The sequence below is a fragment of the Bufo gargarizans genome, chromosome 3, assembly GCF_014858855.1.
Source record: "Bufo gargarizans isolate SCDJY-AF-19 chromosome 3, ASM1485885v1, whole genome shotgun sequence".
In the NCBI taxonomy this organism is placed as follows: domain Eukaryota; kingdom Metazoa; phylum Chordata; class Amphibia; order Anura; family Bufonidae; genus Bufo; species Bufo gargarizans.
In genome coordinates, this window is record NC_058082.1 from 159,595,388 (window position 1) to 159,621,367 (window position 25,980).

Here is a 25,980-nt window from a genome sequence, read left to right on the forward strand (position 1 = left end):
CTAACTCAGGTTTGTTACTGATCCTGGTGCAAGCCATAAACCAGAGTTCAGATTTTGAAACCTAAATGCATGCGCCAAGACTAAGTGTAACGGTGCATGCACAAAATTAAGGAAGTCTTGAGTTACTTGGGCCGATAGCAAGAAAGCCTCATTGGAGACCATACATTTTAGACTGCTACAGCGCAGCAATTTATGAATGAAGGTATGCAACGTACCAGGTATGGACAGAGCTATCTGAACACGGCTCGCTCATCTCTAATATTGACGTGTATGTGTGCATAAACAGGGGCAGTGATCTGCCACCAATTAAGGTATAATTTTTGGATGCTTAGTCCCAACAAGACACTTTTTTTCCCGATAGCACTGCATGTGTTTACACTGTCCTTAAACTGTCCTTAAAATATTCAAAAGCATAACAAATGTGAAGGTTCTGTCTGTCTGCTGTTTGTTAATAACTTCAAACATGCACTTACCACTAGCTATACAGGTCAGTGTTACTCTGACATTATTTGCAATTGCTGTCATCATGTTAAAGGACTTAAAAAAAAGGGGGTGGAGCAAAATTGATGATAAAAAGATATAAAAATCTGCGTCCTAGTTGACCTCGAGTGTTATATACCAATTTTCATTCCAATTTAAGCATATTTAAATCGAGTCAGACAAAAATCTAATTTTTGGAAAAATAGGACGAATTGGACACAAAACAAATGGCGAGAAAATACACAGACATCAATGAGGTCAACTCCTGTCCATAGTGACTGCTGTTATCAGCAGCTCAAGCAAGGTGGCATCACCCATAATCATGTCCAGGAAATAGAATTAAAGGGGTTCAACTCTGAACCCGGACATATCCCCTTCTTCGCCCAGGAAACCCCTCTGAGTGGAGCATCAGAGTATTTTATGCTCCAATGCTCTCCCTTGCCCTGTGCTGTATTGCGCATGGCAAGGGCTGTTTGTTTATATTTTTACACTGCTAGGCAGAGGCTTCCACCTAGCAGTATTTTTTAGATGTCCCTGGATCATCTAAAAAAAAAATTGCTATGAGCGATTCAGTGCAGGGCAAGGGATGACATCGGAGCATGAAATGCTCCTATGCTCCACTTAGAAAGACTGCCTGGGTGAAGAAGGGGATATGTCCTGGTTCAGCTCTGAACCCGGACAACTCCTTTAAGAAAGCTACAATCTGAAAATAAAATGAAATTAGCAAAAAAGCATATATGTCAGATACAGTATGTGTCAGTTTTCAACTGGCCAAAAAAAAAAGACAGGTGACACATTTTCTTTGATGATTATTGTATTTTTCAAGCCTCTTCAAACAGCTGATCAGTGGCGGTGCCAGGAGTTGGACCCCCACTGGCACGAGCCTCCCTAGTGTCACCCGCGGTGCTAGGGAGGCTCGTCCTCGCGTGCCATTAGCTGCTCCGCCCCGACTTGATATACTGGATATTTTCATCCGTGTACAGGAAGAAGCAGCAGTGGCGGTGCGGGGTTTAGCAGCGGTGCCGGGAGCGGGGTAAGTATATTTCCATGGAGGGGCCCGGCACATGGGGGGGGGGCTGTTGTAAATACTGGATAACGCCTTTAAAGAACCAGAACAGGAAGTAGTATACATGAAGTGACTTAGATCCAGATAACCATATTTTTTTTATTTAAAAAATTACATATTTTTTTAATTAAAAAACGACATAAAATATTTACATAGGTTCTTAATATGTGGCAAAAAATTTGATGGAAGTGTCCATACCAATACCAAAAAGAGAATAAAAGCTTCAATAGTGATGCAATATTTCACTAATAGACCATTAAAGAGGTTTTCTGAGTTCTTCTTTTATCCTAGCTTGTTAAAATATATTGTTTTTAAATTACTTTGCAGAGCCCCCTGTGTCCCATATACTGCAGCCAATCACTAGCCTCGGCAATGTACGGTACGTCACAAGACACCTGAGGTCAGTGATTGGCTTCAGCAGTATATAGGACATCACCGCGGCAGACAATACTTCACAGCGAAGTGGACAGAGTGGCAGTGCTAGATTGGAGAGAACTTGGGAAGGCATGGTAAGTTTTTTATTTTTACTTTATTTTTTATTTATATGGCTCCTGGCAGTCTTCTAGAATGAAAAAAACTATTTTATTAAAATTGAAGTGAATAGATCTGAAACAATGCCCTGTATGACAAGAGCTGATGTGCAATACCAGTCACCGCCCATGGTCAAGAGATATAGAAATAGAAGATATAGAAAACCTTTACATTAAAAAAAATCATCCCTGTGACATTGCAGATATTGTTTTTTGATTTGCTACACAGGATGATACTTGGAAAAGAATTTGAACAAAATATACTAAGTTTTGGCTCATATATAAATGACTATAAAACCAGATTGTACCTGAGCTGCAGCACTACACCTAGTACAAGTAATTCCTCATTCTTCCCGAACAGAATACAGATCCCATGAAGATCCTTCTCTTGCAAATCTTGACATACTGCACAACCCTGTATCTTACTGCCCTAATACTGTTCTGCTTCATCCTCACACCCCTGTTCCTTCCTCCCTGGACCAGCTTTCTGGATCTGTGTTGCTTCCCCTCTGTGGAAGGATAAAGTTCATTTCTACAGACTGTGGGTCAGAGGCGGTGTGCGGCTCCCCAACTGCACCTGGCTGGGTCAAGTCTCTCTGTTCAAATCCTGAGCAGTGCAGCCACATTGGGGTAGGGGGAGCCCAAAGCCAAGATAAATGTCCCTCTGAGCAAGCTGGGGAAGCACTGTGTATGTAGCAGACCTGAGATGGTTTTTCTAGTCGATTAGGATGAAAAAGTGAAGGGCATGTACTTGTTGCATCACCAGATGAGTGCAACCCTCCTCCACAGTGTGAATGGAAGTCTCCTCCATGGCGGCAGGATGATGGACTGCATGGCATTAGGGATACGTGAACTGCATGACGGAGAGCCTGGAGGCCTTCTCTCAGCTCCTGCACTTGGCATGACAGATCAGATACCTGGGGGGAAAGAGCAGTTTATGATGCAGTTGTAGTTATGCCCTTCTTCTGTGTGATGAATACAGAAACCGCAGGACTGCATTACAGTAGATATCACTTGATAAGTGCACTAGCCACTTACCGCTTGACTGAGACGATCCATACTTTCAGTAGCTCTTGGTTCTGATGGCAACAATAAATGATCTGTAAAAAGAATAAAGCTGGAAAGTTCTCTTCTTCTATTTACAGACGGGATATAAAAAAATATTGGAACATTTTTTCCTTTGAGATTGGCTAAATTTAATCTAAGTAAAATATTTTAGATTCTCCTACCTAGGCAGCAATCTCACACTTGTGGCTCTCCAGCTGCTGCGGCACTACAAGTCCTGGCACCAAATTTATCATCCAGCCTGAGCCACAGTGATACTGTAAGTCTGCTGCAGGTCTAGACAGCCCGTGTAAGCTTATGCCATCTTTAGGATTAGTAAATCTGGGCAAATGAGGCTTTAGAGAATCTATCAGCTCTCCTGACATGTCTATTATAGCAAATCCTTGTATTCATCATAAAAATTTGATCTGTGGTCCGTGGCCACTGCCCTCCTGGTTGTCCTCTGTGGGAGCAGACACCTTGCCACTTACCATGCCATTCAGCGTCCTGGTTGCCGACTTCCTGTCCATACTGCTGCCTCCATGCTCCTGCTTAATGCTCCCCCTGCCTTTTAATGTACCTGAGGGTCCCTGGGTATTTAAGGTACTCTCTCCAGCTGGAGGATGCCTGAGCTTTAGGTTCCTTGGCGATCAGTAAAGGTGTTTTCATAGTCTAGTGCTATTGTGACTTTCCTACATTTATCTTACATTATCTTCTGTCTGTATTCCTGCCATGTGTGCCATACTACCTGTGTGCCCATGCACTTTCAAGTCCAAGTTCAGTTCATGTCAAAGTTAACCCAGTTTGTCTACCCTGTCTGTGTTTCAGCCTAGTCCCCAGCCTGTATGCCTTGTGTTGGCCTCATCACTATTCTGCCCCTCAAGTCTTTCTTGTGTCTGCATTAAAAGTGCACTGCTTGGATCTAAAGAAAACAGCTTTCTAGTCTTGGTGACTGTGCGGACTATAGCTGCAATTTTACTGCATTTTTGGTGCATTTTCTGTACACTGGGATCCCGGTGCTTGCACCAGTGTCCCTGACCATAGTGGTTCAACTGACAACTAAACCAGGGCTATTCCAGGAGGTAGTAGTCTGGTTGTTTCCCTGCAACAAAGTTCAGATCCCTGCAATGGGATTGCAATGCAATCTGAAAGTGCCATATTATAGAGCAGGGTTAGCTGAGCAGATTGATATATATTTTTGTGGGAAAATATGCAGTAAAAATTGTAATTCATACGTTTATATCTTTGTTTTTCCACTTCCTGTGAAGTACTGTCGGTATAGGAGGGAGAGGTTATCAGTGACAGACAGCTATCTCTCTAGGCATACTTATACACACAATACTATCAGTCACTGGTAACCCCTCCTTACTGTACCGATTTATTTATTTTTTGCAGCCCTGTGAAAAATGAAGACATAAATGTATAAATTCCAAGTTTTAGTGAATCTTTTCCCACAAACATATATATATATATATATATATATATATATATATATATATATATATATAAATCTGCTCCTCCTGCTCTACAACATGCTGGCTGCAGCTTGCATTGCATTTTGTGATGACAGGTCCTCTTTAAAATGTGAATACCAGGGAAGCGCTGGAATAATACCTTAGGGTTTAGCATAAAGCTAAACTGGTTAGTTGGAACAATAGGTACACAGTGATCCGTAACAATTACAGTTCCTCCTATTCCTTTTTTCCTGGTGAATGGGTGTCTCCCTATAAAGTCAACACAGATTGGGCAGTGTCAGAGTATGTAGCAAAACCCCCTACAACTAGTAATGCCTATTTGTCATTGTATTCATACATTTGTAATAGGAATAACAGAGGAATAGCACAACACAGTTATATGAAAAGACAATACAGAATTGTTATATAATTATTACTAAAAGAGACATGTCAGAAATAATGACAGGTTCTATATACAGATATATATAGTGTATAGTGTGACACAGTGAGGGGTTGTGTCTGGCAAGGCAGGTATTGTCATCCTGGCATGTGCGGCTGGGCTAGTTTCCAGCCAGATGAGGTCAAATACCGGAACGGAGTGCCGGTCCGGGTTTTGGCAGCACCTGACTGTCCTTAAATAGGCAGCTGGGCTCAGCAGAGATGTCTCTGTTTTTGGGATCTGAGGCTTTGTGCCGTGCTGAAGGGCTGAGAGCCGCATGCTGGGGAAACAGGCCCCCTAAAGCCTGCTGTGGACTACTGGAGGCAGAACTGCCAGCAAGGTGACTTCTGTTATGTGAACTTTCCATTGTGTGTGAATAACACCAAGACTGCAAAGTTACGTGCTGTTTTGCGCAATTGCTTCAAGTGTGAACAAACACTGATGTTTTGAGTTAAGAACTTGTATTTTGCCTTTGTACTGCACCCACTTACCCTATCTACCAGAGCCAAACCCCACAATAGTTACATGGTGATACCAGGTTTTTATTACCTGGAGTGTTTTGAAGGTTGTTGCAGTCTGAAAATGTGAATTTCTGCTGGACTAACCCAGTTGTTCCTTCTTTACCATCCACAACCCTGTAGAAAAGACCAATGAATATGTGATCACATGTGATTATGATGAACTTCGGCACCCATCAAAGACCCATTGTTACCTGGATCATACAGGCAATCTCTTTTATTGAGTCAGGGCATTAAATCCACTAACAAAACAAAGCTTCTTGTGAGCAGATTAGATATCAAAGTGTACTGGTATACCCAGTCCCTTTGGAAGGGTTGATATATGCTGGGACATTAGATTTAAAGGCAGGTCAGGACAATAGGATTCTGTTTAAAGATACATTTGTTGGCTGGAAAAATATTAAGAGAATGGTGAACCTTACCATATGCAGCAAGCCCCTGAGGAGCCAGAGCGGAGGATGAGAGTAGTGTCTAGGGCTTCAGAAAGTCTATCACTGGCTTTTCTCACACTGTTGCTCCCTAGGGCCAGTGCAGTGAAAGGAGGTCCTACCCTTTCTTTCCTCGGGGCACATCAGGGTTTTAGGGCTGCTGCGTGATGGTAGTTGGGGAGGCCTTGATGTTAACATTTGCATGGGTGCAAGGCAAAGCATGTAGGGTGTGCAACTGGTGTATAGTGTAAGAGTCAGTAACCAGGCCTGAGGTAGAAGAATTAAACGTCTCTCTTTACTGTAGTGCAAAATGAGGGTTGTAGTACAGTACATTCAACACTCTCAGAACATGGTTCCAACAACATACAATGCAAATCTTCCCCCAGATGGTTTTGTATGGGTATAGGCCTTCACACTTCCTCTACAGAATCTGGGGCTAGCAATAAAACTTTTGATCAGACAGCTGTAATACTCTACTGCGGCATACAGATTCAGGGAAACGACTGACCAGGTTGTGTCTAAGTGTGGATGATGTCTTAGCAGTGTTCCACTCACAGCAGTAATGTCTATAGCTCAGGGCTGCACTACCAATGAGGCCAGGTGAGGCGATTGCCTCAGGCAGCACCAGGTAGGGGCCAGAGGGAGCCAGTGGAAGGGCCATGGGCTATAAGCACTTTCATTATGGAAAAGGGGCTAGGTTAAGAAATTGGCATGGGGGGGGGGGGGGGGGGGGGGCGACGACGACTATGCCGTTTTAGTTTTCGCCTCAGGCAGCAGAAAGGCTAGGTGCACCCCTCTATAGATTTTGATAGCAGGTTACCTCACTGACTCCATTTTGGACTTTGCCTCCTATCTCCTTCCTTTTTAACATGCTAGCACGAGACTCTCTAGACCAGTGATGGCTAACCTTGGCACTCCAGCTGTGGTAAAACTACAACTCCCAAGATGCCCCGCTTGCTTGGCTGCTCTCAGAACTCTATAGAAATAAATGGAGCATGCTGGGAGTCGCAGTTTCACCACAGCTGGAGTGCCAAGGTTAGCCATCACTGCTCTAGACTGAGCTTGGGGTGGAGCTAACAGTCTACACCTCAGCTTCCCTAGGGGCCTTGCCAGGGTTGGTTAACTCCAACACTTCCATACATTACCACACCGGGGATACAAAGCATAACATAATATAAATTAACAAAGCGCTTTGCAAGTACCCCCTACTCTGGGGTACTTCATATATAGTATGATATAGGATTGTCTCCAAGAATCCATCTAAGAATAGGGCTGATGCTTAAAAAAGAATTATGGACTAAGATGGAAGTGGAAGGTGTAAAATCAATTGGGGATTGCTATAAATTATGAGGGAAAGTTAAAACTTTTCTTGAATGACAGATGACTTTAGTTATAAACATTAAAGGTATTATCGGCCGTTTTCAAAAATAATGGAGCTATTTAAATAAACGAGGGACCCAATGAATAGAGAGAGAGATGGAAGTTATCCAAGACATGGTTTTTGAGGGCTAATTGGAACATAAAGCTGGTACAATCCGAGATGGAGAGAGATTTATATGTGGAGTATACCATATATGCTTTCAATAAACCTTTACACAAATATATCCTGGGTGATCAGGGTATGTATTGAATTGTCCCAAGTGTAGCAAGGGAGGACTGATATATTACATGTTTTGTGGTTATGCCTGATGTGGAAAGATGTTAAGAAATTAGCTTTGTGTATTACACTCTGATTTTATTAATCATGATGAAAAGAAACACGGTTTTATGGGCAATTTATACATTCTGTATTGCTTGCAGCAAAAAAGGCAATAATAGATTATTGGATATATACTATACCGCCCTCATACACATATCTGAAGTCTAACGAGAATGATTTTGTTGCACGTTAGAGGAAATACAAATCAAATTAAAGATATGAAACAATTTGAAAAGCTTATTAACATTTTATTCTCCTTTGAGGAAAAAGCTATTATGTTTGATCTATTCAGATATAAGAAAATAAAAGAATAATAAAGACAGTCGCAAAAGGGATGCTTGACAATTAGTTTTTGGGAAAATGTATCATATTCTCTGCAAATACTGTAATGTAATATAAAGGAATATATATATATATATATATATATATATATATATATACACATATATATATACACACATGCACAGTATATTGGTGTATATATATATACAGTACAGACCAAAAGTTTGGACACACCTTCTCATTCAAAGAGTTTTCTTTATTTTCATGACTATGAACATTGTAGATTCACACTGAAGGCATCAAAACTATGAATTAACACATGTGGAATTATATACATAACAAAAAAGTGTGAAGCAACTGAAAATATGTCATATTCTAGGTTCTTCAAAGTAGCCACCTTTTGCTTTGATTACTGCTTTGCACACTCTTGGCATTCTCTTGTTGAGCTTCAAGAGCTAGTCACCTGAAATGGTTTTCACTTCACAGGTGTGCCCTGTTAGGTTTAATAAGTGGGATTTCTTGCCTTATAAATGGGGTTGGGACTATCAGTTGCGTTGTGGAGAAGTCAGGTGGATACACAGCTGATAGTCCTACTGAATAGACTGTTAGAATTTGTATTATGACAAGAAAAAAGCAGCTAAGTAAAGAAAAACGAGTGGCCATCATTACTTTAAGAAATGAAGGTCAGTCAGTCCGAAAAATTGGGAAAACTTTGAAAGTGTCCCCAAGTGCAGTCACAAAAACCATCAAGCGCTACAAAGAAACTGGCTCACATGCAGACCGCCCCAGGAAAGGAAGTCTAAGAGTCACCTCTGCTGCAGAGGATAAGTTCATCCGAGTCACCAGCCTCAGAAATCGCAGGTTAACAACAGCTCAGATTAGAGACCAGGTCAATGCCACACAGAGTTCTAGCAGCAGACACATCTCTAGAACAACTGTTAAGAGGAGACTGTGTGAATCAGGCCTCATGGTAGAATATCTTCTAGGAAACCACTGCTAAGGACAGGCAACAAGCAGAAGAGACTTGTTTGGGCTAAAGAACACAAGGAATGGACATTAGACCAGTGGAAATCTGTGCTTTGGTCTGAGTCCAAATTTGAGATCTTTGGTTCTAACCACCGTGTCTTTGTGCGACGCAGAAAAGGTGAACAGATGCACTCTACATGCCTGGTTCTCACCGTGAAGCATGGAGGAAGAGGTGTGATGGTGTGGGGGTGCTTTGCTGGTGACACTGTTGGCGATTTATTCAAAATTGAAGGCATACTGAACCAGCATGGCTACCACAGCATCTTGCAGCGGCATGCTATTCAATCCGGTTTGCGTTTAGTTGGACCATCATTTATTTTTCAACAGGACAATGACCCCAAACACACCTCCAGGCTGTGTAAGGGCTATTTGACCATGAAGGAGAGTGATGGGGTGCTGCGCCAGATGACCTGGCCTCCACAGTCACCGGATCTGAACCCAATCGAGATGGTTTGGGGTGAGCTGGACCGCAGAGTGAAGGCAAAAAGGCCAACAAGTGCTAAGCATCTCTGGGAACTCCTTCAAGACTGTTGGAAGACCATTTGTCACGGCCATGGCTATGACCGTGACTCTCCAACCGCATGCGATTGTCAGCGGTTTGGTTTTGTTGTCAATCACAGGCGAGGGCAGTGGTATTTGCCTCACCTGTGGTTGCCGCTGACAACGCTATGTATGTGGCAGCTTTCCTGCTGTGCATGCGGTTGCACCTAGCAACCTCTATGTTAGGTGTGTGTGTATTGTGTTCACTGTGTTGTTTGTCTGTGTGCACTCTGTGTAGTGTGTTGTGTGCACTGACACTTTTCCTGCACTGTGGTTGCCCGTGGCAACGTTTGGCTGTCTGTACATGTGGTGGCAGTGTCCCGGCCTCCGGGCTATCTCCCAGGACATGGTTGCCACCCATGTCGTTGCCAGCGGCAACAACCACAGTGTGTTGGTACTGTTGGACACTTTTCCTTTAAGTGGTGTTTCCCTTCTCTGGTGCTGGAAGGGTTAACTCCCTTCCCAGTGTGTGTGTGAGGCACTGGGTGTGTCTGACCCTTGGGTGTGGCCTCTTAGGCCTTTAAAGCCTCTCACTTTACCATGGCTCAGTAGGTTGCTTCAGTCATGCTTTGCTGTAGCAGCCTCCTGTGATTTCCTCCTTCTTGTAAGGGCCACCCTTCCGGTCATAGGTTTAAGTTTGCGTGATGTTCAGTTTATGTTTGCCTTTACTATTCTGTGCAGCTATGGATCTGGGTTCCTGTGTGTGGATGTGCGTGTGCTGAGTTCTATTTGTATTGTTTGTGGACTCCAGCTTGCCTGCACACGGACCCAGTCAGCAAGGCTGTGGCAGGTGGCTGGAACTAGTGCAGCACCTGCCATATCCATAGGCCTGTTGATGTTCCCTTCTTCATGCTGCTTAGCCTGTGAGACTCCTGCTCCTCCGTGTCTTGGAGGAGTGGGTTGTCTTACTCTGTTCTCTAGTTCAGGGCCGACTTGAGGGCTTGTAGGGACTATAAGGTTCCAGCGTATGAGCCCTCCTACCATCAAGGTCGGCTCATACTGACAGGAGACAGGGTCAGCGTTAGGGACGCAATAGGAGGTGACCTGCTCCCTAATTCTGTGTTCCTGGCCAAGTAGCGACCGGACATCCTCCATCATCGCACGGCTGAGGATTTCCCCCATCCTCAGCCGTGACACCATTTCAGATGACTACCTCTTGAAGCTCATCAAGAGAATGCCAAGAGTGTGCAAAGCAGTAATCAAAGCAAAAGGTGGCTACTTTGAAGAACCTAGAATATGACATATTTTCAGTTGTTTCACACTTTTTTGTTATGTATATAATTCCACATGTGTTAATTCATAGTTTTGATGCCTTCAGTGTGAATCTACAATTTTCATAGTCATGAAAATAAAGAAAACTCTTTGAATGAGAAGGTGTGTCCAAACTTTTGGTCTGTACTGTATATACAGACGTGGACAAAATTGTTGGTACCCTTTGGTCAATGAAAGAAAAAGTCACAATGGTCACAGAAATAACTTTAATCTGACAAAAGTAATAATAAATTAAAATTCTATAAATGTTAACCAATGAAAGTCAGACATTGTTTTTCAACCATGCTTCAACAGAATTATGTAAAAAAATAAACTCATGAAACAGGCATGGACAAAAATGATGGTACCCCTAGAAAACACAGAACATAATGTGACCAAAGGGACATGTTAATTCAAGGTGTGTCCACTAATTAGCATCACAGGTGTCTACAACCTTGTAATCAGCCATTGGGCCTATATATATGGCTCCAGGTAATCACTGTGTTGTTTGGTGATATGGTGTGTACCACACTCGACATGGACCAGAGGAAGCAAAGGAAAGAGCTGTCTCAAGAGATCAGAAAGAAAATTATAGACAAGCATGTTAAAGGTAAAGGCTATAAGACCATCTCCAAGCAACTAGATGTTCCTGTGAGTACAGTTGCACATATTATTCATAAGTTTAAGATCCATGGGACTGTAGCCAACCTCCCTGGACGTGGCCGCAGGAGGAAAATTGATGACAAATCTAAGAGACGGATAATCCGAATGGTAACAAAAGAGCCTAGAAAGACTTCTAAAGAGATTCAAGGTGAACTTCATGCTCAAGGAACATCAGTGTCAGATCGCACCATCCGTCGTTGTTTGAGCCAAAGTGGACTACATGGGAGACGACCAAGGAGGACACCATTGTTGAAAACGAATCATAAAAAAGCAAGACTGGAATATGCCAAACTACATGTTGACAAGCCACAAAGCTTCTGGGAGAATGTCCTGTGGACAGATGAGACAAAAATCGAAGTTTTTGCCAAGGCACATCAGCTGTATGTTCACAGACGAAAAAATGAAGCATATCAAGAAAAGAACACTGTCCCTACTGTGAAACATGGAGGAGGCTCTGTTATGTTCTGGGGCTGCTTTGCTGCGTCTGGCACAGGGTGTCTTGAATCTGTGCAGGGTACAATGAAATCTCAAGACTATCAAGGAATTCTAGAGAGAAATGTACTAGCCAGTGTCAGAAAGCTTGGTCTCAGTCGCAGGTCATGGGTCTTGCAACAGGACAATGACCCAAAACACACCGCTAAAAACACCCAAGAATGGCTAAGAGGAAAAAATTGGACTATTCTAAAGTGGCCTTCTATGAGCCCTGACCTCAATCCTATTGAGCATCTTTGGAAGGAGCTGAAACATGCAGTCTGGAAAAGGCACCCTTCAAACCGGACACAACTGGAGCAGTTTGCTCATGAGGAGTGGGCCAAAATACCTGCTGAGAGGTGCAGATGTCTCATTGACAGTTACAGGAAGCGTTTGATTGCAGTGATTGCCTCAAAAGGTTGCGCAACAAAATATTAAGTTAGGGGTACCATCATTTTTGTCCATGCCTGTTTCATGAGTTTATTTTTTTACATAATTCTGTTGAAGCATGGTTGAAAAACAATGTCTGACTTTCATTGGTTAACATTTATAGAATTTTAATTTATTATTACTTTTGTCAGATTAAAGTTATTTCTGTGACCATTGTGACTTTTTCTTTCATTGACCAAAGGGTACCAACAATTTTGTCCACGTCTGTATATATATATATATATATATATATATATATATATATATATAATGAAAAGATTTTCTTTACATATGTAAGAATATGATAAATTTAATAAAAAATAAAGGTAAACGATAGGGATGTAAAATTATTCTTAGACTTTGTCACGCTGTTGTCAGTGGTTCTGTTGGTGGTGCTACATTAAGCTGCTAAGCCACAAAGATAGTTTTTGTGTTGGTTTTCCAATTTCATGGCTGCTGACCCATTAAATAGAGCTAAACTGCAAGCAGACTTCCACCGCAGTATCCCTGGTGTCCACATAGTAACTGCGCTAGGAATGGATATGTCCATTATTGGCGCAGTCTGGAACACTGCACGTAAAAAATAAATCTTCAGCCAACTTTGGCATGGACTCCCATAGAAAACAATGGGAGGCGGACACCACAAGCAAGGCGGTCTCCAAAATTTTGGTGCAGAGTCTATGCAACAATTTTGTCCGCAAACTCCGCTGTGTGAACATACCCTTAGACCCCTTTCACACGAGTGAGTATTCCGCGCGGGTGCAATGTGTGATGCGAATGCATTGCACCCGCACTGAATCCGGACCCATTCATTTTAATGGGTTTGTGTAAATGAGCGTTGTTTTTCACGCATCACTTGTGCGTTGCGTGAAAATCGCAGCATGTTCTATATTCTGCGTTTTTCCAACCCTGGCCACATAGAAGTGAATGGGGCTGCGTGAAAATCGCAAGCAAGTGCGGATGCGATGCGTTTTTCACTGATGGTTGCTAAGAGATGTTGTTTGTAAACCTTCAGTTTTTTATCACACGCGTGAAAAATTCATTAAATCGCATTGCACCCGCGCAAAAAAAACTGAACAACTGAACGCAATCACAGACAAAACTGACTGTGCACGCAAGCAAAATCATGCATTTTTTACAGAACGCATCCGGACCGAATCCGTCACGCTTGTGTGAAAAGGGCCTTAACAAGAAAGGATCCCAAACAATCTTACTGAAGTGAACTTGTTTTAACCCAGTTTGACCTGCTTGTCTTGATTTTAGCCTTCAAAGATGAAAGTTGTAAATGGAGAATTGAGCTACTTACCTTGGGCTTAGATCTGGTGGCCTAGTACAAGGCATAAGTGGTATTTGTAGTTCAGCAGCACAACTCTTCCGAGGTGTGTGAATGGGTGTCACTTCCTGAGACCGATTTTCACTGTAATTCGAAAACCGAGATGGGGAGAGTCGAAGCCTGGGAGATGACTTGGGGGTGAGCAGAGAAGTATGTGCAGTTGATGACACATCTTCTGGTAAACCATCTTTCATAGAAGACTGCTGCACATGGATTTGACTCTAGAGCATAGAGATCACCATAGAAATGTTACGCTACACACAGGAGGTTAGTACTAAACAAAGAGCATGATACAGTACATGCATTTTAAAGGAGAACCCATCAGCTCACCCAACAAAGCTAATCTGTCCTTAGCCTATTACAGCAGTTTCCTGGGGTATATATGGAACTTTCCTCTATGGGAGAGTGCTTGAGCAATAAGGTTCTTAGCTTGTCTATTTCTTGTGAAGGTATTCAACTTCTGTGTATTCTGACCTCCCATGTCCTGACCTCTGCCTGATAATCATATAGATCCTGAGTTGCCTGTCATGACCTACTGTGTGTTTTACCATATTGCATAAACTCTGTCTGTCTTGCCCTCTGCATGCCTCTGCCTTTCTCCTGATGCCAATGTTGCCCTGGTCTTTGTTTATCCAAATCAAGGAGTGTATATGTATTTATTAAGCTTGGTGCTGGGCTTCAATCCAAAGCGCCGTACATGTATGGCGCAGGATGAAAGCTCCTGCTATCTAACAGGAGAAAGTGAGGTCCCTGGCTGGGGACCCCCAAGTAGAAGACAAAAGTGGTTTGTTACCACTTCTGCCTTCTCCTTTTCTTGGTGCATAGCGCTGAATGAGCAGTATGTAGTGAGCAGAGATATGCCCCTTCCTCTATTGGACCTAGTGATCATGTGATCACCGGGTGTCTCAGGTGCGGAGCAGAGCTTCAGGGTCTTAGCAGGCCCTAATTAGCTCTCCCTGTGTACAATGTTCTCCCCTCACAGCGTGCTGTTTTCCTTTGTAACTTGGATTTGGATGCCCCAGTTACAGTGGAAAAGTGCAAAATAAAAAAAAGTGTCAGTGTGCCCCAGAGGTTTTTTAATGACCTCTTGGTGGACATATTATATGGCAATTATAAAACAAACAAAATAAATAAATACATAAAAAATGTATTAAAATACAAATAAAAGAAAAAAACGGCAATCAAAACGGTCGCTGTGTTCATGCAAAACTACACATAACATATATCAAAATCACCAACACAAAATAAGGAACCCATTTTAATAATTAATTTTAGTGTCAGTTTGCATATTTAAAAAAATAAAGAGCTACAGTTTGAAAAAAAAATTCATTGTTTGCCATTTTTCCCCAAAATAAAACTAAAAAGAAAAATATCTAAAATACATAATAAAATAACCTCAGCATCACATAAAAAAACACTGCAAAAATTATTTTGGCAGTCCAACAAATAAAAAATGTTAGGACTGCTAACCACCACATGCATGAGCTAAATCATGAAAAAATGTCAGCCTGGTCATTACAGAGTTTAAACTTCCCCCAAAGCACATAAATATGCAAAATAATATAATATACTCACCATTTAATCCTCTGCCGTATCCAGCGCTACCACTCCTTGCCTCACCTCTAGTTTGTTTTTACAGACTGCGGCACATGACTGCTGCATCTAACTACTGACCCCAGCAGTGACTGGCTACCTTACCACTGAAGCCTGTAAACAGAAACTGGGTGAGGACTGGAGCTTTAGAGCTGGAAATAGCGGGGCATTAAGTGGTGAGTATACAGTGCTGCCCATAATTATTAATATCCCTGGCAAATTTCGACTTAAAGTTACTTTTATTTAATCAGCAAGTAATTTTTTGACGGGAAATGACAGGTGTCTCCCAAAAGATAATAAGACGATGTTCAAGAGGCATTATTGTGGAAAAAAACATTTCTCAGCTTTTATTTACATTTGAGCAAAAAATACAAGATGTTCCGCACTGTGGAAAATCTCAGGGGACGTGCTCGGAAGCCAAAAGTGACACATGTGCTGGCCAGGAGGATAGTTAGAGAGGTGAAAAAGAATCCAAGGATCACCACCAAGGCCATCCTGATGAATCTGGGCTCTGCTGGTGTCAATGTCTCAAGGCAGACAATCCAACGGACACTGCACACTGCTGTGTTCCACTTCTCCAGATAAGGCACACAAAAGCTCGCTTGGCCTTTGCAAAAGCTCATCTGGACAAAGAAGAAGACTTCTGGCCTTCTGTGTTATGGTCAGATGAAACAAAAATTGAATTGTTTGGTCACAATGATGTTTCCTTCATTTGGCGTAAAAAAGGAGAAGCCTTCAACCCAAAGAACACCATCCCCACTGTCAAACATGGTGGGGGGAACCTAATGCTTTGGGGGTGTTTTTCAGCCAATGGACCAGGGAACCTAATCACAGTAAACGGCACCATGAAAAAAGAGCAATACATGAGGATTCTCAATGACAACATCAGGCAGTCTGCAGAGAAACTTGGCCTTGGGCACCAGTGGACATTTCAGCATGACAATGACTGAAAACACACAGCAAAAGTGGTGAAGAAATGGTTAGCAGACAACAACATTAACGTTTTGGAGTGGCCCAGCCAGAGTCCAGACTTGAATCCAATTGAGAATCTGTGGAGGGAGCTAAAGATCAGGGTGATGGCAAGAAGACCCTCCAACCTGAAAGATTTGGAGCTCATTGCTAAAGATAAATGGGCAAAAATACCTGTGGAGACATGCAAAAAGCTGGTCTGCAATTATAGGAAGCGTTTGATTGCTGTAATAGCCAATAAAGGCTTTTCTATTGATTATTGAGAAGGGTATGAATAATTTTGGACTTGACACTTTTTGCTCAAATGTAAATAAAAGCTGTTTTTTTTCCACAATAATGTCTCTTGTACATCGTCTTATTATCTTTTGGGAGACACCTATGTCATTTCCCGTCAAAAAATTACTTGCTGGTTGAATAAAAGTAACTTTAAGTAAAAATTTGCCAGGGGTATGAATAATTATGGGCAGCACTGTATGTCCATTTATTATATTACCAAATTTATGAGCTTCAGGGAGGTTTTATTATAATTTGGACAAGTCCATTAATAATTTTTCTTGGTGGCCCCCAAGCTCTACACTGATTTTAGAAACATTTTAAGACTTTCTGATTTACAATCAGTTGAACTGTCCTCCATGTGTCATAACATCAAGTCCACTTTAGATGCTGCTATCATTTTTTTTGGTATGCTGCCTGGTGTTACTTACCTCAGGCTCACATCTGCTGCTTCCCAAGTTGTAACTGAGCTGTTGTGTGATCTGACTTGTGAATTTATAAGCATATTCTGGATAGAGTGATAGCGTGTCACGAAGTCCCCTCAGACTGATCCCCTGCAGGTCACAATATGTCAAGCCTTTGACATCCGCATTTGCTTTAATTACTGTGTCCTCAGAAGAGACCTCACAACCAATCAGGTCACCTTTGCCTACAGTTAAAGATACAGTCAATACATATTATCATTACAGTACCACATACGCTAGAAGATGTGGTCACTGAGCTAATATGTAACGTTATTCATAGCAGAGGCATTTTCCGCGACTCCAGCAGAAATCCTCCCGTAGTGTGTTGGTGCAAACCACAAATAAGAAAGACATGCACGACCAGTATCCATCCATCAGTGTAGAAGCAAACTGCATTAGAAAATGTAAAAAGTCTTCTGGATCCATTGAGAGCATCTGTGTATGAATGATTTTTATATGTAATGTTTCAAATATATAAATAAAAAATGAACATACGGATGTAGAAATCATCGTCCTGATTCTTACAGCGTTAAGTAAATAGTGGCAGGAAACTTTGAATTTACTTTTTCAATGGCTTTCGAGGCGTAATATCACAGTGACCTTATATCACACTCAAGTTTAGAAACGGTTACATCTGTATATAAAAGCCATCCCTAATGGGAATGTGTGATTTTCCATTTTTGTGTTAGGGTCACAAACTGCATTCACATGACAGAAGTCACCATGTAGGTAGTGCAGTCTTGGTTCACATGGTCACATCTAGCTATAGCTAATGCTCAGAAAACGTATTCATTTTTACTAGAAAAAGGGAATACTTGATTCATACTTTATTGTTGTTTGGCTAAAAAGTGCTAATGAAAACAGTTTTTAAGTGTTGAGCACTTAGAAATGATAGATAAAAAAATTCACATACAAACAAGTAGATATATTCTGATGTAAAATAAAAAAATAAAACAAGTTAAAGGGCTGCATAAATGTAATACATTTTTAGGACACTGTCAATACCCACCCAATATTGCCAACACAATTCCATCCTTCAGGACTTCCATGGATCCTGAACACACACAGTACAGGGCTTCCAGCGCATCCCCCTGCCGGATGAGATACTCGCCAGGAGTGCAGAAAGAAGGCCTAATGTTAAGTGATAGGGAGCGTAGGCAACCTCTGCTTGCAAGGGAAAACAGTGGCATTTGGAGAAGTTCCTTGTTGAGATGCATGGCAATATCAGCTCGTAGTTCATCTGGAAGACTGTGCAAGAGCTGCAAAGCAAAAAAAGAGAAGATTCTATCAATTAGACCAACAAGTAGACCTTAAAGGGCAACCTTTAGACAACTGAGGGACACTCAGGACCACCCAAAAGGTGTGTGTGCCTCTCTCTCTCTCTGGAGGATCTTGATTGTCTGTGCACTACACCACTGCTGAAAAAGAAATGACCACCAAATTACCCATATATGTGCTATAAAAAATATTTACTAAGACCGTTGTATTACACACCAGTCTTAACCTATCCTCTGCTGGAATAAAACATGCTACAATTAAGATTTTTACTCTTCCTAATAACTGCAATGCATCTGTGTAAGGGCTCATGCACACGACCATATGAATTTTGTGGTCCGCAAAAAACGAATCTGCAAAAAATATGGATGAGATCCGTGTGCATTCCGTATTTTGTGGAACGGAACAGCTGGCACTTCATAGAACAGTACTATTGTCACGATGGGGAGTGGGGGAAAACTCCCCACTGTATAACGTGGGAAAACGGGGAAGCAGCTAGGTCTGGACATTAGGAAAAGGGAGCAGGTTACCTCCTAAGCTGCCCTAATCCTGGCCATGACTCGTAACTGTATGAGCAGACCCAGATGATAGGTGGGCTCATACACAGGAACCTCGGACCCCGAGTCACCCTGATGATCCCTGAATAAAGGTTAGGAGCTAGAGACGACCTGTTCCTCCAGAACGTGGATGAACAGGAGTCTCACAGGCCAAGCAGCAAAGGTTAGGGAAGACAGTGAGCAGCAACTGGGTCGGCAGGTAAGAACCCAGTGATACGACAACACACCGGAACAACAACCACTAACCTGCCGCAGAAACAGGGTGGAACACCAGCACCAAAACTGCCTGGATCCCCATGTGGACCAAATGCATGGCGGCCCCAGGCAGAGCCACTCACTGACTTGTGGTTCCCCCTCCGGGGAACCCAGGGGCCCTCTCACCAAAGGCACAGACAGACAGGGGACTGTCTAGAAACCATGCTGGACAACACACCAAACAGACCAGACATGGAACACAACACTAGACATAACTTAGAGACAGGGGGCACACCAAATACTTAAAGGAGTGCAAAGGGTGGTATAACTACATATAACAAAATGATCTGACCCAAGAGTGAGTCAAAAGGGCCACCCCATAAAGGCACATCCGACCATAAAGGGATATAAAATATATATAAAGTTTATTAGACACAACAACACACACGCATTAAAAAATTGTATACAATATAGAACAAAGTGCGGTATGCAATAAAATATATGTAACCGACACACATAGGTCCACTGAATTATCACATATGAATGTATGCGTTATCAACCAGCATATAAAGCAATACAATGAATCGTATATAGCAAATGTAAGGTGAGATGAGACCACTAGAATTGAGGATACAGACAGACCGACATAGGGTCAAATATCAAGAGCCAAACCTACATAGCCAGCTGGTGCAGTGGACCTGGAAAAATAACAAGCGCCCAACGCGTATCGCCGATACAATCCGACTTCCTCAGGGGTAAAGGACTGTGTGTTGGGGCGTCACATAATATAGGATGTTAAATAAGATGTAATTGCATTCACCTGTGCAGCAGAAACTGTGGTCAGTGTGTGAGCATATCAAACTCCAGTCAGAACAGGAAACCGGAAGTGTGATACGGCGATACGCGGAATCGGAATGCACACGGAGTAACTTCTGTTTTTTTTGCGGTCCCATTGAAGTGAAAAAAAAAAGGAACGGACATGGAAAGAAAATATGTTCGTGTGCATAAGCCCTAAGTCTTTGTGCTAAAGTGGAATCTACACCAGCAAGAGTGCAAGTGTAGATTTCAGCTATAGATTATGGTTTCCGTGCGTAGATTTACCACTTAAATAACCTCCCCATCCCATTAATCAATATCAAAAAGCCCATGGAACATTACCACACACACATCCAAAAAGAGGCCAATGGAACTCAAAAATGTATAAAGTATCTGAGACTTTATTAGTATATATAAATAAATAAACAATCAAAAGAAAAGAGAATAGCACGGTGCATGTATCATTTCCATCGTGCTACTCTCTTTTCTTTTGATTATTTATTTATAGATACCAATAAAGTCTAAGATACTTTTATACATTTTTGAGTCCCATTGGCCTCTTTTTGGATGTGTGTGTGTAGATTAACCACTTGCCTAACACTGCACAACTTTATATGTCGGGGCGGTAGGCAGCTAACTGTAACCCGCCGGGTTACATTAAGATCTGTCAGCGCCCATTGGCACTGCAGACGATTGTGACCACACTATCATTAGACAGCTGTGGTCACAGTAAAGATGCTGAAGACTAACAAAAGTGGTCTCCAGGCATCTGATCATTATGACAAGTGTGAAGTAAAAGTATATAAAGCCGGCAGGGGCACATTCAGCTATGTCAGAGAGACCCCTGCTGTATGTAAAGTGAAATGTGATCCTGTTGTCTTTGAATTAACCCCTTACTGCCCTGACTGTGCAAGAAGGGGTTAATTGACTTTTTTTCCACCATAATAAAAAAATTAATAAAACTAAATAAAACATAAAAAAATAAAACTATAAAAAAGTTACACCTACAATTATTAGTTTAAGTAATAGTATGACAGACTAAGTACACACACATATTTCCCCCCCTTTTCATAACAAAAATAAAAGAAAAGTTATTAGTTTTAGTACACCGGACTTTGTCTGTAACACAATTTCTCCTTCATATAAACTTTTTGAAATATTGGTATTAATTTCAGCTATATTTAGGCTACTTTCACACTAGCGTTTTTACTGGATCCGGCAGGGTTCTGCAAAAACGCTTCTGTTACTGATAATACAACCGTCTGCTTCCGTTATGAACGGATACAGTTGTATTATCTTTAACATACCCAAGATGGATGCGTCATGAACTCCATTGATCCGTGCCCCATTGATTTGCATTGTGGGTCATCCTAGGACGGAAAACAAACCGCAGCATGCTGCGGTTTGCTCTTTGGGATGAGAATGGAATGGAATGCATTTTGGAGCATTCCGTTCTGTTCAGTTACGTTTTGTCCCCATTGACAATGAATAGGGACAAAACCGAAACATTATTTTTTCCGGTATTGAGACCCTATGACGGATCTCAATACCAGAAAATATTAATGCTAGTGTAAAAGTAGCCTTAGTAGGGTAGTTTTTTTTAAATTGAATTGAGAATCTTTCATATAGTCGATACATTATAAGCATATAACGACATACAAAGTTAGCGTTTTTCCAGTAAATATCGGCTTATAACAATATAACAGGGTATCCTTTATGTTTCTCAATTTTTCTATTTATTGCTCCCCGTCCCCCTCTAGACCCCTCCCCCCAACTTTGCCCAACATCGTGAACACTAGTCTGAGTCTACGGTAACCTCTTCTCCATTCTGTCATATAATACATCCTGTCTTCAGCTTAAACCAATCCTGTATTACTTTATACTGCCAACTTCCCCAATCTATTTGTCAATTGTGCTTCTAAGTACCATTTAGTCAACTTGAAAGGGGCCATAAGTTCCTTGATTTCCCAAGTGGACAATTGCTTCACAATGAATTCCCTCCACTTCTTGATGTATTTCCTAATCAATCTTTCCTTATCCTACTCTATCTCCAGTCTTTCTAGATATAACACATTCTTCATAGTACCAACCACCTCTTCCCATGACGGTATTTCTGTTTGCAACCAGTGTCGTAAAAGGGATTTTTTCACTGACATCAGTAAGATATGTTTCCCCCCTGTCGCCACTACTGTCCCTATTTCTTCTTCCTAATTCTTAGGTATGTAATGAAAAATACATTGTTGCTGTGTTAGTCTCCCTGTCTCTCCCCAAATATCTTTCACCGCTTCCACCGTTGCCATAGCGGTTTTACCCTCGGGCATTCCCACAGAGCATGTAAAAGACCAGCCCCTGAGAGGTCGCATTTAGGGCAATGCTGCAGGTAATGGGCCGGGCCATCACGATATGACAAATTAAAGGCGTACGTTGCCCTATGGATAATCCTCAGCTGTTTCTCTCTCCATTGCTCATTGTACAAACCGGATTCCAAAAAAGTTGGGACACTATACAAATCGTGAATAAAAACTGAATGCAATGATGCGGAGGTGCCAACTTCTAATATTTTATTCAGAATAGAACATAAATCACGGAACAAAAGTTTAAACTGAGAAAATGTACCATTTTAAGGGAAAAATATGTTGAATCAGAATTTCATGGTGTCAACAAATCCCCAAAAAGTTGGGACAAGACCATTTTCACCACTGTGTGGCATCTCCCCTTCTTACAACACTCAGACGTCTGGGGACCGAGGAGACCAGTTTCTCAAGTTTAAAAATAGGAATGCTCTCCCATTCTTGTCTAATACAGGCCTCTAACTGTTCAATCGTCTTGGGCCTTCTTTGTTGCACCTTCCTCTTTATGATGAGCCAAATGTTCTCTATAGGTGAAAGATCTGGACTGCAGACTGGCCATTTCAGTACCCGGATCCTTCTCCTACGCAGCCATGATGTTGTGGTTGATGCAGAATGTGGTCTGGCATTATCTTGTTGAAAAATGCAGGGTCTTCCCTGAAAGAGATGACGTCTGGATGGGAGCATATGTTGTTCTAGAACCTGAATATATTTTTCTGCATTGATGGTGCCTTTCCAGACATGAAAGCTGCCCATGCCACACGCACTCATGCAACCCCATACCATCAGAGATGCAGGCTTCTGAACTGAGCGTTGATAACAACTTGGGTTGTCCTTGTCCTCTTTGGTCCGGATGACATGGCGTCCCAGATTTCCAAAAAGAACTTTGAATCGTGACTCGTCTGACCACAGAACAGTCTTCCATTTTGCCACACTCCATTTTAAATGATCCCTGGCCCAGTGAAAACGCCTGAGCTTGTGGATCTTGCTTAGAAATGGCTTCTTCTTTGCACTGTAGAGTTTCAGCTGGCAACGGCGGATGGCACGGTGGATTGTGTTCACTGACAATGGTTTCTGGAAGTATTCCTGAGCCCATTCTGTGATTTCCTTTACAGTCGCATTCCTGTTTGTGGTGCAGTGTCATTTAAGGGCCCGGAGATCACGGGCATCTAGTATGGTTTTACGGCCTTAACCCTTACGCACAGAGATTGTTCCAGATTCTTTGAATCTTCGGATGATGTTATGCACAGTTGATGATGAGAGATGCAAAGTCTTTGCAATTTTTCGCTGGGTAACACCTTTCTGATATTGCTCCACTATCTTTCTGCGCAACATTGTGGGAATTGGTGATCCTCTACCCATCTTGGCTTCTGAGAGACACTGCCACTCTGAGAAGCTCTTATTATACCCAATCATGTTGCTAATTGACCTAATTAGTGTTAATTGGTCTTCCATCTCTTCGTTATGCTTAAATTTACTTTTTCCAGCCTCTTATTGCTACTTGTCCCAACTTTTTGGGGATTTGTTGACACCGTGAAAATTTGAATCAACTTATTTTTCCTTTAAAATGATACATTTACTCGGATTAAACGTTTGATCTGTCATCTACGTTCTATTACAAATAAAATATTGACATTTGCCATCTCCACATCATTGCATTCAGTTTTTATTCACAATTTGTTTAGTGTGCCAACTTTTTTGGAATCCGGTTTGTATACCGCTCGCCTTACTAGGTCAAGACCTTCCCACAATTTTTTGGCTATGTTTCGATCATTTAATTCCCTTTCCCATGATTTGAAAGCTCCTTTCACCAAGCCTATCGTTTGTATGTTATGTAGTTTTCGGTACAGCTCTGAGAGGGACATAAATACTCTGTCCAGTATAGCCGTGAACCACGTAAGTTTTTCTGAGTCACCCAATGAACCTGACTGAGCTTTACAGTAACTCTTGATTTGTTGGAAAGGGAGATAGTATGTATTAGCCAAGCCATATTTTTCTTTCAGCTGTTCCCATGTCAGCAATTCCTGGCCACAGGTTCCCAGCAAGTCCCAAGTTTAGTAATCCCTTTAATCCCTTCACTCCCGAAACAACATGTTTTCTCTACCTTGCGGGAAAGAAGGCAGCGTCCATAATGGCATCATGGGCGATGTATAGAATAGGAGCCCATATATCTTCCTAACCGACTTCCACGCCATTATGGTGTCTTAACAGAATAGATTGCCTGGCTGAGGCAGGAATACCTCTCAATTTTGTATGTAACAGGGTAGGTTTTTTTTTGTGTGTGTATAATATACAAACATGCATATTTTTCATTTCTAAAAAAAAAAAAAAAAAAGCCAAAATCTTAAAATACCCAAGGGACAGTGATGGTGAACCTTTTAAAGACCAAGTGCCAAAACTGCAACCCAAAACCCACTTATTAATGTAAAAGTGCCAACACAGCAATTTAATCTGTATACCAATATAGTATATCTTCCATGTACTTTATCATTTAGCTATAATAACCTGCCTACATTCAGTGCGCTGCCTGTGCTGTTCATGGTGCGCCCTGCTCTGATGAATGGCAGGAAAAGTCTGAGGCATATTGGTACACAATAGACTTTTTCCAGGATATGGGTGCCTACTGAGAGTGCTCTTAATGCTGCCTCTGGCACCTGTAACATAGGTTCGCCACCATTGCCTTAGGGGGTAAAAAAATAATAATAGTAACTTTGAAGGAGTTTCTAATGGCACAGTACAACATGTGTACTGGCAGTATGGTGCCAAAATCTAAAATGTGCTCCAGCCCTTTGAAATCTTGCTGTGAGCCCAGCCAGTAGATAAATTACACAAGTAGCATTCATTTTGGCAGTACAACCATACCATAATGGCATTATAACGGTTTTGTCTTAAAATCTTTTGTAATAGTTACAAAAACAATTGATAAGCCAGGAAAAATATAGTTTTTTCATAATTTCCACAGTTTTTCCTTCAATATTTTAAAAATATTATATCTGTCATCTAATGGTACAAAAGAAAGGTCTAATGTGTCCTGTGCAAAATAATATTAAATACATGTAGGTTGGCTCACAAATTAAATAGTTATTTGCAATTAGGGTACTTTCACACTAGCGTGCTGCCGCCTGAACTCTGCCCCCACCCCCATTATAGTCAATGGGGATGGAGCGACAGTTTTAGCAATGCGCCTATCTAGGCTTGTTTCACACTAGCGGCAGGGGACTCCAGCAGGCTGGTCCGGCGGGTGAACAGCCTGTCGGATACGTCCTGCCGCTAGTTCACGTGTGCCCCCGCCGGACCAGCCTGCTGGAGTCCCCTGCCGCTAGTGTGAAACAAGCCTAGATAGGCGCATTGCTAAAACTGAAAAATTAGCTTGGAAATGAAGGGGGAGTAAACTTCCTGGTAATGCAGAGGTTAACAAATTTAACTGCTCTGCCAACTTATTGGAAAAGTGGAGATTGGGACCAAAATCCCCCAAAAGTATTGAAATTCTACGCAAGCATGGTGTGCGCCAAAGTTTGCAACTTGTTGCCGCCAGTTTTCTGGTATAGAGGGAATAATACATTCCTCCTCTATGTTTAGTAATTCTGAGGTGATTTTTGCCTTTGAAATACAGTATATGTTTACTGCTTCTATCTTTTTAACCAGTATCATTTATGCCACTTTCATATGTCAGTGAATCACATATGTGTGCTGGTCTCCATTGCCTTTAATGTGTGTATTGACACATCAGCAGTTTTTAGACGGACCGTGGATCCTTGGTGACATCACGGAAGCTTGCCCTAGGGCAGTGATGGCTAACCTTGGCACTCCAGCTGTGGTTAAACTACAACTCCCAAG

At 41.8% G+C, this 25,980-nt stretch overlaps 1 protein-coding gene across 1 annotated transcript in view; it reads right to left on the reverse strand.

Moving 5' to 3' along the window:
• Positions 1–1,711: 1,711 nt before the first annotated feature.
• Positions 1,712–25,980, reverse strand: part of KCNH3 (potassium voltage-gated channel subfamily H member 3) — a 142,851-nt gene continuing 118,582 nt past the window's right edge. The window contains exons 11-16 of the mRNA XM_044285955.1: positions 17,962–18,211; positions 16,920–17,137; positions 13,627–13,874; positions 5,563–5,648; positions 3,115–3,176; positions 1,712–2,993 (exon numbers count right to left, since the gene is read on the reverse strand). Of these exons, the coding sequence (XP_044141890.1) occupies positions 2,529–2,993; positions 3,115–3,176; positions 5,563–5,648; positions 13,627–13,874; positions 16,920–17,137; positions 17,962–18,211 (1,329 nt within the window). The 3' untranslated portion in view covers positions 1,712–2,528. The remainder of the gene's footprint in view (positions 2,994–3,114; positions 3,177–5,562; positions 5,649–13,626; positions 13,875–16,919; positions 17,138–17,961; positions 18,212–25,980) is intronic.